Source organism: Aphanomyces astaci (assembly GCF_000520075.1).
Source record: "Aphanomyces astaci strain APO3 unplaced genomic scaffold supercont1.15, whole genome shotgun sequence".
Lineage (NCBI taxonomy): Eukaryota > Oomycota > Saprolegniomycetes > Saprolegniales > Verrucalvaceae > Aphanomyces > Aphanomyces astaci.
In genome coordinates this window covers 224,146-234,919 of record NW_009798278.1, presented here as the reverse complement: position 1 = coordinate 234,919, position 10,774 = coordinate 224,146, and the positions used below count along the sequence as shown (strand labels likewise).

Below are 10,774 nucleotides of genomic sequence, written 5' to 3'. Positions count from 1 at the left end.
TAAACATTCTTGAATACAAATGCAAGAGCCACAAACTGGGCCTCGGTTGTTGACAGAGTCACAATTCCTTGTTTCTTTGAAAGCCATGAAATAAGGTTGTAGAAAAATAGGATAAAAAATCCACTGACACAGCGTCGAGTATCAGGGCACATGGCATAGTTAGCATCCACATAAGCGGATAAAAACGGTTTGGAGACATAGTCTCGGCCGCCTAACATAAGTCCAAGATTGGAAGTGCCTTGGAGGTAGCGTAGAACGCGTTTGGCAGCACACCAATGGGCAAGACCCGGGTTGTGCAGAAACTTCGAGAGTTGTTGTAAGGCATAAGCCAAGTCTGGGCGAGAGCCCATCACTAAGTACATAATACTTCCAACAATGGAACGATATGGCTTGGTGTGCATAAATGAAATGTCCTCAGGTGAACTAGCACACTGAGCCTTGGATAAAGGCGTGGTGCACTCAAAAGGAGTGGCGACGGGCTTCGACATTGACATGTCAAAGCGATCAAGTACTGTAGAACAGTAACGTGATTGATGAGTGAATAGAGTTCGTTTGGAACCGTCACGGACGATTTCCCAGCCGAGAATATCTCGTTCAGGACCTAAGTCCTTCATCTGGAAGCGTTGTGATTGTGACTCCTTGAGAGCGGCATCAAGAGCCTTGGTAGGAGTAATGATAAAAAGATCGTCTACATAGAGACTAACGTTGGTAAAACCATCATCTCGGGCTTTGAGAAAGACGCAGCGGTCTTTGTGAAGGCGGGCAAAGCCCAAGGAAGCCATGTAGGTGACAAAAGTCCAGTAGCATAGGTGAGGGGCTTGTTTGAGTCCATAAATACTCTTTTGAAGCAGGCAGACATAGTCGCGCCTAGAGGCAGGGTCAATGAGGGGACCAGGGGGCTGCTCCATGCGTATAACGCAGTCGATTTTGCCATTTAGAAAGGCGGTTTTGACGTCCATATGTTCGCATTCCAAATCATGGATGGCCACTAAGGCAAATAGAAAGCGTAGGACTTCAAGTCGAACAACAGGAGCAAAAATGTCCGTGTAGTCGATGTCTTTTTGTTGCATGAACCCTTTGACGACAAGTCGGGCCTTGTAAGTGCCATCGGCTTTGAGTCGAAAGACCCATCGACAAGGTAGAACCGTTTCATCATGACGACGTTTGACGAGCACATAAGTGCCGTTAGAGAGTAAAGACTCGTATTCGGACTTGGCGACTAGAAGCCATTTGTCACAGTCGGGGCGGGACATGGCACACGCCAGTCTTTGGGGTCGTTGTTGTTTGCACGGTCGGCAAGCAAAGCATAGACGAACTATGGTTCCATAGGAGCCAAAGTAGGAGCAGAGCTCGAAAGTGGTAAGGATGGCGAAAGCACGAGTGCATGGTGCATGTGGTTGTGGTAGGTGTCAAGTGACTCCAAAGGAGTTGTGTCCATGAGGAGGCAACTTGAATAATGACTAATAAAGTCAAGTGTTGTTTTGGCCATTGATGGCTTAGCCGCCAAGGCTGTTGATGGATTGGCCGAGAAGGCAGACGGGTTGTGACCATAGGATCGATGTAAAGGAGAAGCAGTTGGGTCAAAGACCGGACTGGTCAACGAAATTGCCGAAAAGACATCTCGAATTCGTTTGGGTAGTTGCATAGAAAGTGCTGTAATGGGTCGAGACGACGGGGGTTCTGTAGAAAGAACGGGTGGCGATGAAGTCAAAGGCTTGTTATAGAGGAAGGTACTAGGCCTGTTGGTAATGGTGGAGTGTAGTGGCAGCAATGGTGCATTGGGTTCCAAGGTTGGAATAAAGTTGGGGTCGGTGGCGGATTTTTTGCGATACGCCGCAGCAGCAGCAACAGAGTTGATGGCTGGGAATTCGGACTCCCAGTAGGTAACGTCACGGGAGTAGATAAGTAGGTAAGAGTGCAAATGCATGAGGGTATGTATAACCCTCATGTGGGAGACCCACAAACATGGCCTTGACGGCACGGGGATCGAGCTTGGATGATTGCGCGGCACGTTGAATGTGCACAAACGCGGTGCAACCAAAGGTTTCGATGTGACCCAAAGATGGGTGTCGTTTAAAGACGACGTGGTAGGGTGAAACACCTTTGTTGGATGCCGAAGGAGAGATGCTGATAAGCCATGAGGCATAATCAAGGGCAAGAGCTCATAGGAACTTGGGCAGAGCCCCTTCAATGAGCATAGCTCGCATCGTTTGGACAACAATGCCGATGCGGCGTTCGGCAGCAGCGTTTTGCTGAGGGGAGTAGTCGTTGGAGAATGCCACCCGTGTGTTGTACTTGGGCTTGATGATGCGCCCGAGTTTCTCGTACTCTTTCGCATTGTCGCTTTGAAGAGTGCCGATGTCCATGGGTGATGAGTGGCGCAGCTCACAAACAACATGATTAAAAAGGGACATGGCGTCCGTACGAAATGTTTGTAGGTCTCATAGAGATCTTTGCGAAACGCATGGGGTAGGTCCACATAAAGCGGGAGTTGTCGTCGATAAATACGACAAAGTAGGCAGCGCCACCCGCCGACACAATTGGGCTTGGGCCCCAAACATCAGAGTGTACAAGGGCTAGGTAGGAGATTGCGCGGAAGACCGCAGATGAGTCAAAAGGACTGCGTTTGGACTTGGCATAAGCACAAGTCTCACATAATTGTCCACGAAGGTGCTTGGCCTTGAAGAGCATAAGCTCAGGATTTGTCTTTGTCATTTGGTTGAAGGTATCAACGTCTGGATGTTCGAGACAGCGGTGCCATAGGCGCGCAAGGTTAGCTGCAGAGAGCTTGGAGTCAGCCACGAGGCTGGTTAGGCAGTCGGTTGGAACAGTAGTGGTGTCATAGACAGGTGTAGGAGTGTGTGAGTCAAGCATAGCCTGGGCTACACTCATCGAGACAGAGTCTGGAGTAATTGGGTAGAACGGTGTTGGCTTGGAGACCATAGATGGTCGTTGAATGATTGGCGCATAGCGCAACACAGTCGAATATGCAAACATGTGCAATTGATCGTTAAAAGTGGAAAATCCACTGTAGGTCGAGGAGAATTTCCGCAGAGCGGTCTCAAAAGTGGCCATCATGCCAGTAAGCATGGCCATTTGGCCCGGATGGATATACTCGCCACGGTGCGGATCGGTTGAGGGATCGCACTTGGGCTGGCAGGGAAAGGAGTATAGACCCATGTCATTGTTAGGTGCTCGAAGCACATCACCAAGAGTGGTGGCAATTTCGCACATGTCGCGAGCCGTAAAACGGACGGAGATGCCCTCATTGGTCGCTTGGCGAACCGAGAACAAGTTGAACTGTAGTTCAGGGCAATGTAAACCAAAAGTTTAGTCACGGGACGACATGTCCACGGCCAAAGAAAGAGGGCCATAGCCAAGGACTGGAAGTTGGGCGCGTTCCCGACTGTAAAAAGAGACAGTGCGCAAGGGACGTAGTTGGAGAAATAATCTCGGTTGGGGGTGCATGAGACAGAGGCGCCAGAGTCAACAATCCAATGTTCACGCAGAGCGGGAAGTGATTTGGACGATAAGTCACCGACATGGGTAGGGGCGGATCACCGGGGTCGCTTTCACAGTAGTGTAGGTCCGCATGAAGGGCAAAAATGCCTTGTCCACCAACAACTTGGAATTGGGGATGGCGACGGACACCGTCCACACATCTTGGGGGTAGTTGGAGAACCACCTTGATCGGTGTTTCCGAGGCGGCTGTGATAATATCACTGCGAGTGGCCGAGAAGGCACTAGGTGGGAACAGTGGAAGATCCACTTTGGTTGGGTTCGCAGGAATTTGGAACAATGGTCGTGGTGGGTAGTGGGGCAAACGTTCGGTAATAAGTACCTCGGCAGAAGGAACTTCAGCGAAGTCTAAATCGCCGGCATCCACAGGAGATGGGTAGTGGTCGGGGAGCTCGCCTGGTGCAGCAGTGATGGGAGCATGGGTAGAAGCCGCAATAAGCGGAGGTTCATGGGGCGGAGATGCAAAAAGATCACAAAGTGGGGCAGAGCCCGGTTGGAACACCTTTGGCAAAACCGATGGTGGATTGGGGCGCTGGAGGACCCGGTTGAGAGTGGAGGGAGGTACAAAGTGGTGGGATAAGATGTGGGTGTTGGCAAAGCCATTGAGGCGATTGCCTTGATGAATAAATGGACGAGCGGCTGTACGAGCAGCAGTGCCATAAATACTCCCACGATGAGTGCGGCCGTTGCCTTGGTCGCGTTGTTCATCACGGCTGCGGTCGCGGTCGCGGTTTTTGTCACGGATGTTGCCACGATTGTTGTTCCACTCGCCATTTCCAGGACCACTAGAAGAAGTTGGTCCCCATTCATGGTGGCTATTAGAGCCCTGGTTGCCACTAGGGCCATCGCGATCATCGCGGTCATCACGAGGACGTTGGATAGAACGAGACGGAGCGACATAATCGCATTTGCGCTTCTTTTGGGAAGCAGAGCCATGTTTGTCAAAGACGGCGCGGTCAGAACCAGGACGCATAGTGTTGCGGGCATAGTCCGACTTGAGGGTGGGGCATGCAGGAAGCGTGTGATTGGTAACGCCGCAGTAGAAACAGGACTTGCCGGGGTGATTGATACAATCACGGTGAGCATAGCTCGGGATAGTGAAAGCGTTCATAACATGAACTGAGCCATCGGCTTGCGTAATCGCTTGGGGTGGTGGTGCAGGGGCCGCAACGGCATGCGTGACAGCTGCAAGCTAGGTTCGCGTTTGAAGGGTAGCGGTAGAGCCGTTGTCACCCAGAGCAGACGCTCGTTGGAGACGATTGGTAATAATACCCAAACGTCAGCAACGACAACGGCTTGGTTGGTGGCGCGCGCGGTGGCTACTTCCCACAATTCCTTGTCACCAATAAAGGTGTTGGACATCGCACACAGAGTGTAGTAATTTCAGATATGGTTGAGGTAGTCAACGGACGAGATCGCCGATGGATCGAGAGGATTGAACGACGGCGGCGTCTTAGACACCCGGTAGCGTTTGACAAGGTCAATAAGCTCCACGGATAGAGTGTCGATACAACTCTCATCAGTGAACTTGAAAATGCGCAGATAGCTGGCAATGACCGTGGGGTTGTTGTCCATGGGGTTCGACTCGAAACGAGTCTTGATGTGCTCAAAGAGCTCGAATGGACACGTAGTGGCCTGATAGAGGCGCCAGTGGTTGGTAGGAATGGCGGAGACCAAGAAGGTGTGCGCCGCAGAGCGTTGATTCGCCCGTTTCTTGGTCGCCTCACAGGCAATGACCTCACGTTGGATGGCAGTGGTGTGCGCCTTGATTTCCACGAGACGCGCATCATGATCGGTCTGCAAGAGAGTCGGGTCGACGACTTAGAGCTCAGAGTGCTGAACTTGATCAAGTTCAAGATACATCTTGCTAATGTTGAGCGCATTAATGCGGTTCCCTTGAGGGACATAGTCCTGGGTGGATTAGAACTCTGCAAGGTCGCGGGACGTTTGCTTGGAACAAGAAGTCTGTTTTCCATAGCGTGTAGGCCAGAGGCCGTAGGTCGTCGAGTGGAGTGCCCACGAAGGGATGAACAGAGGAAGGGAGGAGGCTCATAACCTGTCAAGTGGGACGATGTAGGGGGTAGCACTGAGAAGGGACGACGACGAGAACACTTGTGTGGTCGAGGGCAAAACCAAAGATGATCATTAACGGACTGTTTAGCTGACCTATGATTGGGCATAAACAGTACACCGGATAATTCCGGAGTACTATGACCGGATATTATCCGTAAGTGACCGAACCTCGGCGAAAAAAAGCCCAACCCAAAGTGCCCCTTCTTGACAAAATCACTGGTAACGTTACTGTATATTTGTCTCATGAAAACTGTGCCACTGTTGTTTTTCTCAGAAAACACTACAATCTGAGTGGATACATGGAACTTTGTAAACTCAGACCACTTCAGCACTTCCTAGGATGGAGCATCGTATGTACTGATCGGGGGTCCCAGGTGACAGGGCTACGGGGGGGAAAGTGTATTCGGATGGGATGACTCCCTCATTGAAACAGTATTTCGGGTAAATGTTACTCCGGAGTAGTATAAAACAACGACTAATTCCCCCACAGCAGGTACTGTACTAATATACCCTACCTTAAAAACATCCAAACTATACCTTTAATGGGGGAATTCTGAGATACCAATCAGGACGCCTGAACTGAGGATTTATTGCACAAATAAGTACAGTGATGTAATTGTACAGTAGCACCACCAGCGCATGTCAGCTACCGGTACGGTAGGGGTTAAGGCATCTCAGTGGTTAGTGATAGCTAACTGCTGTGATGCGCTTTAAGGTTTTTTTGTATACCGGTATGTGTGAGGAGTCTTATCTAAGAAATTCCCCCACTAAAGGTGTTTTGAAGGTAGGGTATACAGTACATGTACCTGCTGTGGGGGGATTATTCATAAATCAACAGTTTAAACGAGGGGATTACAGTACTGTATTCTGTAAAGTTATCTTTGTCCGTCGCAAATCATTGACATCCAAATGCGGCCTTCTGCATATGACATCTGAAAGGGCAAATATTCGCACTCATTGTGGAGCAAAGTCAGACCACCGGGGCTCGAGTATGCAATGTGTCACGCTTTGTCGGCATATTCGTGCCCCAGCGTAGCCATCCAGTCAGCCAAGGACAATACTTGAGGTGTACTATTAATAGTACTAGTACTTGTATTCAATACTAATACCATACTAGTACTCCGGAGTACTTACTGTTAGTATGTTTGACAACAACATGGGATTTGTTGCGGTAGGGTCTTTTTGGCGCAACAACTTGAGAAAAAGGGCATCGGATCTGGTTTGCCCATTACTACTTGATTTTCATGAGGAATACTAGTAAATCAGATCTGGTTTGCCCATTACTACTTGATTTTCATGAGGAATAAATCAGTACAGTAGTGAATTACCATGTTTTGTTCCCTACCTTCCCTGGCCCCAGCCACGTTCAATGGTTTGCCCGCTCTCAAAGTTGAATTTCGATCCCTCCAAACACAAGACGATGTTCACCCGCTTCGCCCTTGTCGCCGCCGCGCTCGCCATCGCGTCCGCGAAAATCTCGCCCAAATTGTCGCGTGAAATTGAAACCAAGGGTACACTGCCGTCAGTGGTGATCGTCGAGTTTGATCCCGTCACCGACGAAGTGCTCAGCAAAGCGGACTCCCGCATTGAGTCTGTGACCACCCGCAGCGAAAAGATCCTAACGGTCTTGGAGACGTTGGTCGAAAACGCCAACCGCCACCAAAGCGGAGCGTTGGAAATCATTGCCCAAGCTCAAGCCAAGAGGGAATTGACCGACGATTTCTCGGCGAAGACGCTCGCGATTGCCAACATCTTGGTCCTGACCAACCCCAGCCCGTCGCTGCTCGAGAGCCTGGCCACGGATGCCAACGTCAAGGTCATCCGCCCTCAACATTACGGCAAGCTGGCTCTCCCTGAATCCGTCGAGGATGTAGCCGCCCCTACCGCGGTCGAATGGGGCGTGGTCAAGATCGCCGCCCCTTCGCTTTGGGAGAAGGGCTTTACCGGCAAGGGTATCGTCGTGGGTGGTATCGACTCGGGCGTCCACTACACGCACGAAGCGCTGAAGGACAACTGGCGCTCTGAGAACGGGTACTTCCAACCCGTGGGCAATTCTCAATTCCCCGTCGATGGCCACGGCCACGGCACCCACACCATGGGAACGTCCGTCGGCGCCGGTGGTATCGGCGTAGCGCCGGACGCCAAGTGGATCGCTTGTGAAGGCTGTTTGCCTAACACCAAGTGCCCCGAAGTTGCAGTCGTCGCATGCGCACAATACATGCTGTGCCCCCACGACTACCAAGGCAAGAACCCCAAGTGCGAGCTGGCGCCCCACGTGATCAACAACTCGTGGGCTGATGATCATGAAATCCCCGACGTGCCGTACTACAAGGGTCCGGTGGCTGCGTGGCGCAAGGCGGGAATCATCCCCGTGTTCGCCAACGCCAACTCTGGCCCCAAGTGCGGCACCGTCTTGAGTCCGGGGGACTACCCTAACGTCATTGGCGTGGGTGCCACCACCTCCACGGACAACTTGGCCCAGTTTTCCAGCCGAGGCCCTGGCCCCAATAATGTGAGGAAGCCTGATGTGTCGGCCCCTGGTCAACGAGTGCGCTCGTCCACGAACTTGAACAACTCGAGCTACGCTTCAGTGTCGGGTACTTCCATGGCCACCCCTCATGTCACCGGTGCCATCGCTCTCTTGATCCAAGCCCAGCCTGGCATCACGTACGATGAAATCTACGCTGCACTTACCAAAACCGCTGAAACTTCGACGTTGACCCCAAACAACCAAACGTGCGGAGGCCTCGACGACAGCAAGTACCCCAACAACAACTACGGGTACGGTCGTATCAACGTCCTCAAGGCTGCGTCGTCTGCTCCTTCCCCTTCCACCCCAGCTCCTACCACCACCAAGCCTGCCTGTTAAAAGTGTTTATCCATGTCTATAGTAGTCGTAGTAAGTACTATTAATACTATTAATAGTAGTAGTACACCTTTTTGCGTTTCAGCCTTTTTTTTCACTATATTTCGCTATTCAACCAATCAGAACTCCAACGTGATTCACAGTCAATATTGAATCACGCTGGAGTTCTGGTTGGTTGAATATATTTGTCCTTTCCGTACGAGCCAATCAAATCCACTTAAAATTGGATGGAAAACTGTACTTCGAAGTCGTACTTCTTTTTTGGTATTGGGAATGCTGCTTTGATAATTCCAATACAATAGGCGGTGTATTATTTTCGTACCACAGGGTCGTTTTTTCCGTCGTTCTCTGTACTTTTACAACCGGACGACGTGCACATTTGTGATGCCTTGCAACGCCCGCAACTTGGCCACAATGTCGTCGGCGGGGTCGGAATCCAGCGCTAGCATGCCCAGGGCTTGGGGTTTATCCGGTTGCCGAGCGAGTCCCAAGCTGGCAATGTTGATTTGGCTCTTAGCGAGCTGGTCGAGCACGCCCGTGATGGCCCCTGGTCGGTCTTCGTTGTTGAAGAACAGCATCGTGCCGTGTGGTTTGAACGCGGGAAAGTCATTGTATTCACCGACTTGGACGATTCGCGGCTCCTCTCCAAAAACACTGCCCATGACGACGGATTTCTCGCCACTTTGGAGCTCCACTTGCACTTGGATGGCGTTGTTAAGGTGCTGGATGATGTCTTCGTCCAGGTCGTCCGTGAGGCGGACGTCAATGCCTTGACTCATCCCGGCCACACTCGCGTTTAAGAGAGTCAGTGACGTCGCTGCTGCATTTCCCCCCGAACGCTGCTGCTGCTGCTGTAGCAACCCCTTCATGACGGCGTTTTGAATGGCGGACCGCGCTTTCGGCGCCGTAATGTCAATATCCCGCCCTCCCTTCGTCGTGATTGTCACGTGGGCAATGGCGGCGGGGGTCGGCAAGATCTCGACGAGGAATCGACCGAGAGATTCGCCCAACGCAAGAAATGGCTTCATCTCGGGTACCAGTGTCAGCGGCATGAACACGCCGTTCACAATCCCAACAAACGCGCGGTGGTCCAGCGTGGCACACATGTTTTCAGCAATCATCTTGTACAGTCGGGCGGGGAGATTGGCTTTGGTCGAGTTGGACGTCGCCGGGAGGACCGACGGATGGGCCACGATGGCGGCGGACCACGCGCTCGGCGTCGACAGATCGACGGCGACCCCGGCAATCTGCCCCGACGCGAGCGCTGGAAGAAGAATGGCCTCGTCGATCACCCCTTCCATGCCACCGACCGACACCAACGTCACGCCGGGTTTGCATTGAGCTAGCGCGGCGCCGTCAAACATGTTGCGGGTCAGGCCGGTAAGCGGGACGTGGAACGTCAACACGTCCGCTTTGCCGTACAGCTCCGTGAGACTGGCGCACTTGGTCACCCCCACACTCGCTGCATTCTCGGTCGAAATGGTGGGATCATACGCGTACACGTGCATCCCCATCGCGCTGGCGAGTTCGCCCACGAGTTGGCCGGTTTCGTTGAGCCCGACAATACCCATCGCCTTGCCTAAACAAAAGATGATGATTACGCATCGAGGAAGGGAGTGGTTGGCTTTGGTCCAGGGTTTGACCTTGCAATTCGTGACCCAAAAAGCCGTCGCGTCCGCCGTCGCCCCGCTTGGTCGCCGCCATGGCCTGCGGAATCTTGCGCGCCACGTGGAGAAGCAGGCTCAACACCATCTCGGCCTCCACGGCGGCCGTGCCCGCGAGTTTCTTGCCGATGTTTTGCACCATGACACCGCGATTCGTCGCCGCCAATAGGTTCACATGCCCTGTTTGGGAGCCAGGGATACCAATAAGCTTCAACCGCGTGGCATGCGTCAAGATCTCGTGCATTGGGAGCTTTGTGTGGTCATCTGTGAGCAAAGCGTCGTACTGCGCCAGAGACGGACCAAATGTTGACAACGACCCGAGCACGTCGTGACTGGATGCTTCGTCAACAGTGAACCCATGCTGAAGGAACTCATCGATACACACCAAATTGCCTACATTCAGGCACAGAACCCGCTTCCCGTTGTCAGAGAAGGACGGTTTGTGGGTGGTCACCGCCACAGCTGACGAGATGCCGCGGCGATGTGACGCCACAGACCCACGAAGCGCTCGATGCCACATCAGGTTTGGATTTGGACTCTGGTATGAAGTTTTCACAGAAATATCTTGGGGTTTGTCCGGATAACGCTACAGTATTTACTGTTAACACTTTGGGGCCAAATATAGTGTACAGTACTAGTAATACTAGGTAGG

The 10,774-nt window shown here is 52.1% G+C and overlaps 2 protein-coding genes across 2 annotated transcripts; one reads left to right on the top strand and one right to left on the bottom strand.

The window, feature by feature from the left end:
- Positions 1-6,968: 6,968 nt before the first annotated feature.
- On the top strand, positions 6,969-8,542 carry H257_07296 (hypothetical protein). The gene has a single exon (XM_009832768.1). The coding sequence runs from the start codon at positions 7,013-7,015 to the stop codon at positions 8,459-8,461; it is 1,449 nt and encodes a 482-aa protein (XP_009831070.1). The 5' UTR covers positions 6,969-7,012; the 3' UTR covers positions 8,462-8,542.
- A 175-nt stretch (positions 8,543-8,717) lies between these two features.
- H257_07295 (phosphoglycerate dehydrogenase) lies at positions 8,718-10,676 on the bottom strand. Its single transcript, XM_009832767.1, has 2 exons — positions 10,102-10,676; positions 8,718-10,037 (listed from the first exon to the last, which is right to left on the bottom strand). Exons 1-2 carry the CDS (start codon positions 10,640-10,642, stop codon positions 8,815-8,817), a joined length of 1,764 nt encoding a protein of 587 aa, XP_009831069.1. The 5' UTR covers positions 10,643-10,676; the 3' UTR covers positions 8,718-8,814.
- Positions 10,677-10,774: the final 98 nt, after the last annotated feature.

Bases quoted from the DNA above. Each gene is read 5' to 3' on its own strand.
- H257_07295 (XM_009832767.1), bottom strand. From the start codon at position 10,642: ATGTGGCATCGAGCGCTTCGTGGGTCTGTGGCGTCACATCGCCGCGGC. The intron at 10,038-10,101 runs GTCAAACCCTGG...TCTTTTGTTTAG, and splicing joins TTTGGGTCACGAATTGCAAG to GCAAGGCGATGGGTATTGTC.
- H257_07296 (XM_009832768.1), top strand. From the start codon at position 7,013: ATGTTCACCCGCTTCGCCCTTGTCGCCGCCGCGCTCGCCATCGCGTCC.